At 45.6% G+C, this 13,130-nt stretch overlaps 1 protein-coding gene across 7 annotated transcripts in view; it reads left to right on the top strand.

Moving 5' to 3' along the window:
• DNAH3 (dynein axonemal heavy chain 3) overlaps positions 1–13,130 on the top strand; it is a 463,090-nt gene extending 449,960 nt beyond the window's left edge. For 4 of the 7 annotated variants that reach the window (XM_079120028.1, XM_079120033.1, XM_079120027.1 and 1 more), the window contains 7 exons: positions 1,215–1,331; positions 4,276–4,430; positions 5,205–5,372; positions 7,095–7,237; positions 9,922–10,126; positions 10,930–11,067; positions 12,470–13,129. In XM_079120028.1, coding sequence (XP_078976154.1) covers positions 1,215–1,331; positions 4,276–4,430; positions 5,205–5,372; positions 7,095–7,237; positions 9,922–10,126; positions 10,930–11,067; positions 12,470–12,823 — 1,280 coding nt within the window. In that variant the 3' untranslated portion in view covers positions 12,824–13,129. Of the gene's footprint in view, positions 1–1,214; positions 1,332–4,275; positions 4,431–5,204; positions 5,373–7,094; positions 7,238–9,921; positions 10,127–10,929; positions 11,068–12,469 lie in introns of those variants that run through there. The other 3 variants (XM_079120029.1, XM_079120030.1, XM_079120031.1) reach the window with 3 other exon arrangements.

Raw genomic sequence — 13,130 nt, 5'->3', positions numbered from 1 at the left:
AGGCACCAGGACCATTCTCCAGGGTATTGTCACCAGGTGACTTATAACATTTTAGGTAACGCTCTTTACATGTGCATGACCATAGAGACAGAAATACGGCAGGGACATTGGTCTATGATTCTTCCCCCAAACTAATAATAAACCTGTTTATCAATGTGAGCTACCCTTGGCCTGACTTACAAGTAATGAATGATCTTGTTAGAGCAGGTTTGCCAAACTGTTACCTTCAAATCCCGTGTCAGGGTGTTCAACTTGAATGAACTTTCTCTCATCCAGGGTTTGCCTCTGATTCTGTTCAGTAGCCATGAAAGGACCTACCACAGGGTATCCCCACAGTCCTTTTGGGTTAGATAAGGAGACAAATCGTCCTCACGGTGATTCTCTGAGCCTCCTTCCTTTCCTCCTACCTCTGCACTCTGGCCAGCCCCAGTTAGCTCCGCGGGGGACACGGCTCTTCCGCGGAGGATGGAGGGTGAAGGACGCTCCCTCTGCACCTGCATTTCAGCCATCACCTTCTCCCCCCACCTCTTTGCCATGCCAGGCTTCTAGAAATCCATGCAACAGTTTGGCTTGGAACCCCACTGTGCTTCATTTGCCAGCACATGAATTTTATTATCTTGTTATGTTTTAATATGAATGTGAATTTTTAGGAGGAAATTAAACTCCTCGGTTCAGCACACGGCCCTCCATTCCCTGCTGTCATACACGGGTCTCTGTGCACACATTTATGTGATTGTCCAGCCCAGCGGGCATTTATCACTGACCCTTGGAAATCCAAGTGGCAGTTTCTCTAAGGCCAACCATCCAGTCCTCCCAGGAGCTCCGGAAAGGCACTTCTCAAAGCCAGCTTCATTCTGCTGCACAGTCGTAGCTACTGCTCTCAGCTACGCTTCAGTGTTATTTTTGGAGCTCTGTGCATTACTACAGCCAGGCTGAATCATCCTCATTCCACAAATCCCAGGATGTTAACATCTTCCTTAACAAATGGGGAGACCCATAAGGAAATTGATTTTAGAATGGATGTTTTCTCAGGCAGAATGGTTCCCACGTTGGCAATAAATGTCAAGGCTAATAGTTGGCCCGGTGCTGGATATTCATAGGGCTGAAAAAGGCTCTTGATCCATAATGATGCTTAACTCCACCAGCACAGTCTCTGAGTGGAAATTAAGAGCTCTCAGCACTGAAGCCTCTAATTCTTCTTCTGCCTCTTGCAGGTTGGAATATTCCTTATGAATTCAATGAATCCGACCTCAGGATTAGTATGCGGCAGATCCAGATGTTTCTCAATGACTACAAGGAGGTGCCATTTGAAGCTCTGACCTACCTGACAGGTATTTGTGGGAGGGGCTTTGTTGCTGTAAACCTCCAGTACCTGTCGCTACGGACTTATTTGTTCCCGCCTTCATTCATTCCTAATGCTGGTCATCATTCTGGATATAGTAAAAAACAGGAACAAGAAAATGAAGGAATATTCTCTATGGTCAATCTACAGTCTACAGAGGTAGAAATGATAAATGGATGATATTACAGTGATAATTTCAATAAGAAAAACATTTGTAAAGCAGAAAAGCAGCCCGATGATTAAATCTCGGAGTGGGTGGAGTGGGGGTGATCATGGAAACATTTCTGAAAGTTTAAGAGATGGATTTCAAGGGATGAGTAGGAATTTTACGAGTGGAAGAAGAACGAAGAATAGGAATAAGGAAGCATTCCAGCAGAGGGGTCCTGAGGTGGGGACCCTCCTAGCTGGCTTGTATTTAAGCAATTTATCAGCAACATTGTCACCCGATCCATTCTAGTATATGATATGGAAGAATGCAGAGGCATAAAAGTTGGTGGCTGCTTTCAAGGAATATACAATGTGATCTTAGAGATGGGAGATAAACTAGAGATGACATGCCATGGCCAAAGGTCAAAATGCATCTCCATAGGAAGACTGGAGCATCTTCAAGATCACACACAATTCCCTCTTCAGGTCCATATGTTAAGTTTGTCTGGATCCTTCCCCAAGCAGTGACGTGCACTTTATACACTTTGAGTTTCTCAGCAATCTTACAAACTTCACATCAGTAACCCCATCTTACAGCTGAGGGGAGACAGGCTTCAGCACAGTCATTCTGAACTTTTCTTTTCAGGGGATATTTGGCAGCGTCTGGAGATATTTTGATTGTCACAACTAAAGAGAGGATGCTACTGGCATCTGCTGGGTGGAGGCCTGGGATGCTGCTAAGCATTCTCCAACACACAGGACAGCCCCCACAACACAGAGCTCACTAGTCCACTATGTTATGAGTGCCGAGTTTGAAAACCCTACATGAGAGCGACTACATTCAGTTGTAGAAGGCCATGCTGACCTTAACCCAGCACAGTGTCCCCTAAAACAAAACCTCAAGTGACATACACAGCTCAGGTACAGTGGGTCTTAGTTTAGTAAAAGAGCGTCTTCAAAGTGGGTCACGTTCCCATGATTCTACGCCATGCAGAAGCACCTCTCAGGGATCCCTTCAAACCACAGAATAAGTGCATGATCGTCCTGAAATGTGGTCTTAGTGGAGGACCATGTAGGGCATAAACCAACCTGCCCTGCCTATGCCAGCCAGCTTGAGGATCGTCCACTTCCAACGGTGCCAGTCAGGATAGGCTAGTTGGGCAGAGGCAACAATCCCCAAACCTCAAGAGTGAAAGACTTCAAAGGTCCATTTCTCACCCACTCTACGTGCCCAGTGCAGATCGACTTTGGTTTCTGCTCATTAGGATTATCTATCAGATGCACAGTTGGTAAAGGCTCCTCCACCAATTCTTACTGCTACCATTTTGACATACTTGTGTGGTCACTTCAACAGGGATAGCACTGAATGGCTCACACCAACAATTAAATTACAAGAATGTGTCACACTTGGCCCTCCTCTACTCTATGTGCCTAGAAGGAAAGAAGAACCAGATGCAGTGATCACTGAGTTCTCTACAAACACTGACCAGAGTCAGGTCTCATCTAGAAAGGTTGTCGAGTCAGAGGGACCAAAGTCACCCATTCTCGATCTGGGACACAGCCCTGCAACTGGGACCGTTTAGAAGATCTTTCAGGTTCATCTTGGCCCCCTCTAGGAACTTTTGCTCTTGCTACAAAAAGCAGACATGTATGTAACTATAAAGAAATGAGCCTTCCTTCATAAGCCTAAAATGAGCCTGTAAGAGTGTCCCCTGAAGAGAATTCACAGTGGCGATGGGACCTGTGCCACAACCCTGGGTGCTCTCGAACACGCCACACTGACTTCGGCAGGAAGAAAACCACTCTCCCTTTGATGTTGCAGTTCAAGTGTGTTGTAAACCTCCTTAGCAGTGAAACAAGCGGTCATATTCAAACTGACCTTGCTAGAAGCCTGGAGACGTCCACAGAGCTGCAGAAAGCTAGATTAGCCGGCTTAAGGTGAACGGCTTCTGCATTCGCTTCCTCTTTTCCCTCACACCTCCCTTCTCTTGCCACCTAGGCCCACCTTCTAGACACTACACCCCTCTATGTCAGGGCCAAGAGGACCTGAGGCCTCTCTTTCTGTCTGCAAATCTGTCTTTTCCTGAAACGGTTGAACTTGGGAATGAGCCCACCCTGATGTCCCCTCAAAGAGTCACCTGTTTGTAAAACTCTGGGTGTAGAGATCCTGATTCAGAGAATAATGTTAACAATGAGGAAGTGGGAGGGGCGGGGAAAGAGAGATCCCAAAGCAGTATATATAGGACAATCTTATTTTTCTGAAATATATGTATTTGTAACAGCTATAATTAATTAAATGCTTCCTGAAGGCTAAGCCTCTTAAGCATCATCTCAAGTGATCTTAACCATAGCGTTATAAGGTTGGTATGACGATTATCTCTACTTTTTGTTCAACAAGAAACTGCTGTTAAGTGGTAGAGATGTGGACGGTCTCATTCCAAAGTCCTTGTCCTAAGCCAAGTTTTTGTGATGCCTTTCACATAGATGTATACAGATACTTGGGGAAAAGTCTGGAAGATGCCTCATCGGTATTTATCTTTGGTGGAATTTTTGCTGATTGTGTTTTCTTTTTCTCTTTCTTTCTAATTTTGAATATGGAGAACATTGTTTTTATAGCAACCATGTCCTTCTCAGCTCAAGCTGAATATGACATCAGCAGCCCTGTGTCCCTGGGGCCACTGTTTCCAATAGCACTTCTTGGTCAGAAAAATCCCATTTCAGGTTAATGACCAAGCTCGTGATGACCTTCCCTGGACTCAACTTCTTTCCCTGTTGGTTGTTCCCAGGGGAATGTAATTATGGAGGCAGAGTGACAGATGACAAAGACAGGCGTCTCCTGCTATCCCTTCTGTCCTCGTTCTACTGTAAGGAAATTGAGCAGGACCAGTACTTCCTTGCACCTGGAAAGACTTACTACATCCCTCCCCATGGCCCCTACCAGGTAAGAACTACCTTTTTCCCCAGAGGGACTCAGTAGTCTCTATAGATGCCTAGAGGTGGCCTTGGGCTTCCTTACTTGGATTTATCAACTGTCTCAGATATTCCAGATGCCTTCAAGGGAGATGTTGTTACTGTTCAACAAATGCTGGATATTTGATAGACAAGGTCCTTGAAAGTATGGCATCCTCCTGGGGTGGCGAGGGGAAGAGAAGGACGAGAAGATGAAGCTGTGGTTGTGAACCAGCTCTTAATTGCTGCTTATAAAAAGAGGTTCAGAATGTGGTCAAGGGGAGGGAGGACAGGAGAATGAAATAGGTAAGATAGGTAAGATGGAAACAAGACATCTGCAGGAAGGATGGAGAGCAGTACTTCTATCAATTGCCTGTCAGATGCCCAAGCCTCTTCTTCCTTTATAGCCATTGGTCTTCCCATTTACAAATAAGGAAACTGGGGATTCAGATGACAGGCTCCGGCTGCACAGTTAGTCTGGACTAGGACTAGGCTCCAAACCCTGTTCTCTGTAACTTTAAAACCTGGACTCTGGGGAACAGAGAGGAAGTCGGAGTTTGGATGGAGGCTGTTTGGCCCATTTGCTTTCATGCTTTTACCAGAACACTGTAAGAAGAAGAGCTTGTGATGTGTTCACCCAGCCTTGGGTTGGGGGGCAATTGCTGACACAGTGTGACTCCTGTTCAGGTTGGCCCAGCCCAGCCCTGAGTCATCCAAGGGACCCCGGGGACCCTGCGTTTTTGTCAACTCAAGATTTCTTTTCCAGTCCTATATCGACTATGTGAGGACCCTCCCCATCACAGCCCACCCAGAAGTATTTGGCCTCCATGATAATGCCGACATCACCAAGGACAACCAGGAAACCAACCAGCTCTTTCAAGGGGTGCTGTTGACCCTCCCTAGACAGTCAGGAGGGAGTGGAAAGTCCCCTCAGGTAACCCCTCAGGAGAGACATGATACAGACTCCCAGGCTGGTTTTCATCCGCTGGGCACACAGGATTGTGGGTGATGACCAGGAAGACATCAAAAGAGAGGCCTGGCAGACCCCCGAGGGCGTGGATGGGCTCTCCCCTCATTACCGAGGATCCTTAAATATGGAGCTGAAAAAGAATCAGGGTTTCCACAGTGTCAACTATTCCTATATAACCTTCATGATTTTTTTTTTTTTTTTGCTATATCCATGAATCACCTATACTCAATGTATGTAATATTTTAAAACTAATTTTCTTTTACTTAAAAACATTTATTTGAAAACCAGTATATCAGAACCATAAGTGGAAACCCAGTATAATTTCTTTAAAGTCATGATAGGCATGGAAGGAAGAGAGGAAGGAAGGAAGGAAGGAAGGAAGGAAGGAAGGAAGGAAGGAAGGAAGGGAGGAAGGGAGGAAGGGAGGAAGGGAGGAAGGGAGGAAGGGAAGAAGAGAGGAAGGAAGGAAGGAAGGAAGGAACGAAGGAAGGAAGGAAGGAAAGGGAGGGAGAGAGAAAGGAAGCTAAACAGTTAAGGTCTTTCCAGATGATATGGCTGTCCAAAGCCCTGGAACTGAGACCATGCTGGCTTCTTGCTAAAAGAAGGAAGATGAGCAAGTGTTCCAGAATTGCTAAATTAGCACTAATCCAAGGCTTTCTACTTGAGAGGAATGAAAGGGGAAAGATGATTAAAATTTGAAAAGAGAGTGATTTTCTCACCATGCAATTCAACATTTATTTCATGTTCTGGAAACACCTAAAATCATTCTGGGTACTTCTACGGGTCCCAGTGCAGACTCTGTGAAGCACTCACCCAGTCTGTAAATGAACCCTGGGAGAGGAAGTGACCAGCTCCAGGTCTTTGCAAAATCAGAGGCAGAGCCAGGCCCAGAACAGGATCTTCCACCATTCTCTTTCCGCTCCACTCCACCCTTCCCTGCCTCCCCCGCTGCTCACATTCAGCCCCTCTCAGTTGGGAATCTCACTCACTGGGTTTTGTGATAGGGTCTGTGGTGCCATAAGTGGTCACTGGTATTGAAGGCAGACCAGCCTGGCTGGTGTGAAAGAAGTGCACATTCTAGCTTCCCAGACCCCGAGCGTGGCAGAACCATGGTCTTCCACACCCAGGCCTTAACTTCTCCTCGGTCCCCCAGGCCTCTACCCTTCCCTACTTGGCTAAACCCAGTGCCCTGGGCTTTTCTTGCTCAATGCTGGGTAACAACTTGCAGCCTTCCCAGATGTCACTGGGATTGAGAAACAGCCCATCTGCAACAGCTGGTCCTTAGGAGCTGGCTGTGAGAGCTGTGGAGACTCTCAGCCAGGGGTGACCTTGAAGACAGGTGTTTTTGAGGGTTCATTGCTGTCTGAGGTTACCTGACTGAGTAGGAAGTCCCTACCGAGTCCTTGGGCCTTTACTCCAGGTGTGAGAACAGCTCATGGTTCAGCATTTTTGCTTTTAGGAAAGGGGTGATGTCCATCATTCCAAGGCTTATGGGGTGATGAGTGCCCACCTTACCCCCAGAGGCAGAAATGGCTTCTGAAGGGGAGTTTCCAGAAAGGTTGGATAGAATATGTTTAAAAAGAAAAAAAAAAAAAAAAAAGTGCTTACTACTTCAACTTTAAGGCGATAAAGCCACAGCCTGCAGGTCTTATTTCTCATCTACATCTCTGTTGTTGGCACTTTAAGGAGGTGGTTGAGGAGCTGGCCCAGGACATACTCGCCAAGCTTCCCAAAGACTTTGACCTGGAAGAGGTGGTGAAGTTGTACCCTGTGGTCTATGAGGAATCCATGAACACTGTCCTGAGGCAGGAGGTCATCAGATTCAACAGGTGGGCCAGAGGATCTTGTCGGATCCTGGGAGTCGGAGCATGAAGGGCAGGATCTCATGGCAGTAGCTGAAATGGACACTGGATAAGGAGCTGCTATGTAGACGTGGTGACCCCACCCATAGGGCCATCCCCAGCCTGCTTTGGCCCAGGGTTAAATCACTCCCATCTATTCTGTCCCACACCTTCATGTGACATCTACGGTCAAGTTCAAACTGAAACCAAGCACAGGCTAATAGTAAAAGCAGTCATTGGAGCTACATTTTGAGCCCCTATCAGTACCCGATATGGTTCCAAGCACTACGCATGGTTCTCATTCAAATCATGCAGTTACTAATCTTGTACTAGTACTTTATAGATGAGGAAGCTCATCTTGGCGTGATAGGCAGTGGTCCTCATTGGTCCATTCCAACACCAGACCGAATAGCTACCCTCCTCTACTACTCAGTCTCCCATAGGCCCCTGGGGCCCTTCCTTTACTAATGGCCATTGTAATATAAGATTGAGATCAGAAGGGTTAAGGAATTTATCCAATATCACACAGCTACTTAATGTCAGCACTGAATTTGAATCCAGGTTGTCTGATTTCAGAGCCAATGCATTCAGCCAATGTGTAAAAATCAAGGTACATGTAGCAAGTGGTTACAAAATCCCTCTTCCACAGAGTTGGGGTATTAGGTGCTAGCCATGAGACCAAGGGTCTCTGTCTTTCTTTTCTAGTCCCACCTCACTTTTCTTCCAATTACTCTAGTACAAATCCCATTAGGTCAACTCAATTTGATTTCTAAACATTCAAAACAGAAGGGTTGGGCTGGGGTTGTAGCTCAATGGTAAGGTCCTTACCATATGTGAGGCACTGGGTTCGAGTCTCAGCACCGCATATAAATAAATAAAAGTCCATTGACAACTAAAAAAATTTTAAAACGAAACAAAACAAAAAAACCAGAAGGGTTATCAAAGACCACATAGGCCAGATGAGGAAACTGAGGCCCAGACATACCAGTGGTTTGATACAAGTCTCAAGACTAACTCAGAGCCACGTGGGCTAAAACTCATCACTTCTGCCTCCGAGGTCTTTCCTGCTGCACACACTGTGTTGCTATCTCCATTTTGCCTCACAGGGCTATGGCTCACTTTTAGAGACAGCCTTGGCTCTAGAGGACTAGGGACCTGCAGAAATGTCATCCGAGAACTTCCTGGTTCTGTAATCTTAGGGTTAGTCTCTAAAGTCAACATGTGGTTGGCCACATGGGAAACCAAGGAAGGTCTGGGATATGCACCCCGGAGGGACATGCACAGCACTTCTGCTGTGAGTCAGATGCCACCGCACAGTGGGCTGTAGTCCTCGTTGGTTGAATCAGACACCAGACCTGGTGGCTTCCCTCCTCTACAGCTACCCACTCTCCCTTAAGGCCACTGGAGCTCCTTCTTGGTAATTGCAGGGGCCTTCTCCAGACTACAACTGGCCGTCGTGTACAAGAGGACAGGGTATCAGCAGTCTTCATCTTCAGCAACCAGCCTGCCCCACTACCTGTTTTTTGTCTGCTCTCCCAATGGCATGGGAAGTCCAAAATATTAGGTGACAGATCAGCTTCTAACCCAGGGGGCCATTATTATATCTTCTGGCAGAAATGTTCTTAAGCACTAAAACTTCTAAACTGGCAAGAGTTCATAGTTATAATAGGCCTTGAGGGAAACAGAGGCCCATGATGTGACCCCTTAGATGGTATTTTTGCCCCTTGACCCCTCAGCAGGCCCATGTGCCAAGTGTCTGAACCTTCAATTCCTCCTGATACAATGTCCAGTGGTTGCACAGCCAAGAGGCCCTTTTTGGCATTGAACCGTTCTCTTGCCCATTGGGTTGAGATTGCATAAATCTTTGAAGATGAGAGGTTCCTTCTGGTGGCAGGTTCTTTGGCATCTTCAGGTGAATTTCCTGTGGGCTGGGCAGAGCCTCAGAACATGGAGGCCAGAGAGGCAGGTGATTTGGCATCTTGCAGACTGCCCTTCAGTTGCTTTTCTCAGGTGTGCACTCACAGTCTATAAAGAAAACTACTTTGGCACTGTGGATCAAAAGCCCTGAAACTGCATGTACTCTTTGACCCCAAAGTGTTTTTTTTGTTGTTTTTTTTTTTTTTTTTTTGTGGTGCTGGCGATTGAACCCAGAGTCTTGTGCATACAAGGCAAGCACTCTACCAACTGAGAGATATCCCCAGCCCCCAAAGTTCTTTTACTAAGAAAATAATCAGAAATTTGCACAAAGATTGATATGCATGGATTTTCCTTGAACTGTTGTTTATAATGACAATAACCTAGAAATAATGTTTCAATGATAGGGGAATAACTAAAACGGAACACTTTGAGGTCAAAAGAAAGGACAGTTTGGGTCTCATTTATTGAATTGGAAAGATTTCTCCAAGAAAAAAAAAAAGATTACAAAAAAGTAATATGGGAGGAACCCATTAAAAATGATTTGTTTACATAGAAAAAAAAATCTTAAAAGATCTATATCCAAGTTATCTTTAACTTGGTAATGGGTCATTTGATTTTTTTTCCCCCTCAATTAATGATTATATGTTCATTGACTTTTTAAAGGCGAGAAAGATGAAAGCGAGCTGGAGTTAGCGTAGTTGGCCAGGTTGGGGCCATTGGAAAGCCAGGCTCAGCCACATCTTTTGTTCTTGCAGGCTGACCAAAGTGGTTCGCAGGAGCCTCATTGATCTTGGCCGAGCCATCAAAGGGCAGGTCCTGATGTCCTCGGAGCTGGAGGAAGTCTTTAATAGCATGCTCGTGGGTAAAGTGCCAGCTATGTGGGCCGCCAAGTCCTACCCATCACTGAAGCCCCTGGGGGGCTATGTGGCTGACTTGCTGGCCCGCCTGGCCTTCTTTCAGGTACCTGGGAGTCAGGGTAATGGGTGTCTGGCCTGCTTGTTCAGGTGAACAGAACATTCTGAAACAGCAGCTGAGAGGTAGAGGGGGTAGGGCAGGCAACCATGCAGCGCCCCAGGTTGAGCATCCAGAATGATCTTTCCAGATCTGGAAGCAGGAGAGAGACTTTGCAGAGTCCTTGGAGAAAGTATAACCTAGAGGCAGGAGTAGGGACTAGAATAAATATCACCAACTGGAGGCTCATGGGACAGATTTGGATAATGGATATACTTGTTTTGGCTGCCTGGTAATTTACAAATTTTTAGTTAGCCTGTGAACATTGGATTTTTACACATAAAAACTCCAATGTAAGGGGCTGGGGGGTGTAACTCTGTGGTAGCATGTGTGAGGCCCTGAGTTCAGTCCCCAGTGCTGGAAAAAAAAAAAAAAAAGAAAATCCAGATGTTTGTCCAGCAAAAAACAAAAGACCTGAAACAATGTGCCAGTGTTCATACATGGCAACGATTGCTGGAGCTGAGTGGCCATTGCTCACTTAGACGAGACACATATTGCCCCTGCTACTGTCCCCATCACTCTCTATTGTATCCCTAACACCAGCTTGCACCTGTGCTTTTCTTTAAAAAAAAAAAAAAAAAAGAATGTTTCTAGCATATTTCTTTCTAACATATTTCTATTTCATATAATTTAATATAAATTAAACCGAGGGCTGCCAAGTTAAAGAAAATGAGAATTAGGATATTTCTTCGTGGGACTCATTTGCTGGCACCTGCCTTTTAACTGTCTTTGATGTGGTGTTGATTTTGCAGGAATGGATTGACAAAGGGGCCCCTATGGTCTTTTGGATTTCTGGATTCTACTTCACACAGTCTTTTTTGACGGGTGTCTCTCAGAATTATGCTCGGAAATACACCATCCCTATTGACCACATTGGATTTGAGTTTGAGGTAAGGGTGCTTTGGGTTAGGGCAGCTCAAACCACCAGTCAGAGAAAGCAACATTGCCCAATATCTTTGTAAATCCAAATATTGGGTGTGTTAAGGCCCAAATGCATCTGAGATGCAAATGAAATACTTAGCATGATTTATAGTAACTCCAAAAGGTATTCTGTATGTAATCAGGGGACTCCCAAGGCGTTGTCTCTGTGTATATAAAAAGGAATCTTTTCAGAGGATTCTTCTGTCACCATCATGCCAGGAAAAATGGAAGCATCCTTTCATAAAGCCTATTCAACATGGTGGACTCTTTATTTGGAAAAATATTAATACCCTTGGGTAGTCCTTAGAAATGAGAAAAAAAATAGCCAGGTGGTACAGGCTTGTAAGTGCAGCAATCTGGGAGGCTGATGCAGGAGGATCACAAGTTTGAGGCCAGCCTCAACAACTTAGCAAGACACTGTCTCAAAGGCTGGGGCTGTAGATCAGTGGTCAAGTGCCCCTGGGTTCAATTCCCAGTACCGAAAAATGTTTTAAAAAGTGGAGGAAAACAGTCCATTCATAATAAAAAAAAATAGAGTATTAAATGGAGCTTGTGTTCTCTGGTTCACTGTAATCCCTGCCACTCCCTATTATTCTATACTTGGACCATCCTCTCTGTTTATCTGAAGGAATTTGAGTTTACCACTTCTTAATCTAAACTGGTATGCTGAGACTCACTCATACCAACTCACCAGAGCCAGTTGTTACATTCTCAGGGATTCTGTGAACTGGTTCCTAGTTGGTAGCCTGGAGTTAACCATGGTGTGAGTCTTTACACCACAAAAAATGGACAAAAAGCTATACATCAAGAATTTCATGCCAGGCATAGTGACACATGCCGGTAATCCCAGCAGCTCAGGAGGCTGAGGCAAGAGGATCACCAGCTCAAAGCCAACCTCAGCAAAAAGCAAGGTGCTAAGCAACTCAGTGAGACCCTTTCTTTAAATAAAATACAAAATAGATCTGGGGATGTGGCTTAGTGGTTGAGTGCCCCTGATTTCAATCCCCGGTAAAATTTTCATCTTTCCACCCCCATTCCAGAACTGTTTTACCAGCCTGCCTCTGAATCTAACCCTTCACTTCATAGATCCAGGTCCCAAAACGTAAAGGATTGTGTAAGATTACTAAGTTATAGTTAATGTGGCCTCCTGATTCCTTCTTGAGCACATTCTGTATACCTAGGATACACAAGGACAGCAAGTGTGACCAGGATCAGACCTGGCTCTGTATGGCTGGCAGAAATGTCACAGAAGCCCTGTTGTCATCCAGTGTGCTTCCTGGTAGATGCAGAGATTACAACCAGGTTGTCCTTATTTCTACCCCACATAGGAAAATGGCAGGTTATGGAACTCACAGCTTTCCACTCTTCTAGGTAATGGCACAAGAAACAGGCATGGAGAGAAACCCAGAAGATGGGGCCTATGTAAAAGGACTTTTCTTAGAAGGTGCCCGTTGGGACCGGACAGGGATGCAGATTGCAGAGTCTTTCCCCAAAATCCTCTATGACCCATTGCCCATCATTTGGCTGAAACCTGGGGAGAGCGCAACATTTCTGCATCAGAACATTTATGTGTGTCCAGTCTACAAAACGAGTGCCCGGAGAGGAACCCTCTCCACCACAGGCCACTCCACCAACTACGTCCTCTCCATTGAGCTCCCAACAGACATGCCCCAGAAGCACTGGATAAACCGAGGGGTAGCCTCGCTGTGTCAGCTGGATAACTGATGGCATTTGTCCCAAAACAGAAAGTAAAAGCCATTTTATTCTCTACTACGGCCTAGGCTTCTTTTCTTGAGAGTCGCATTGGCTGATGGTGGTGGTGGTGATGGTGGTGATGGTGACGATAGAGCTGTGAGCCAGGTATCTCATGGCGGCCCTGCGGAGCAGGGCTCATTTTATGGCTGCAGAAACCATGATACAGAAAAGGAATGATACAGAAACCATGATACAGTACTTACTGTCCCCCAGGTCAAAGTCACTAAAGTAGAACTTAAACACAGGCGGCGGAACTCTTCTACCTGGACTTTTGCTC

Source organism: Sciurus vulgaris (genome assembly GCF_902686455.1).
Source record: "Sciurus vulgaris genome assembly, chromosome: 18".
Lineage (NCBI taxonomy): Eukaryota > Metazoa > Chordata > Mammalia > Rodentia > Sciuridae > Sciurus > Sciurus vulgaris.
Note: the sequence above shows the minus strand (reverse complement) of the source record. Positions and strands in the feature narration are given on the sequence as shown.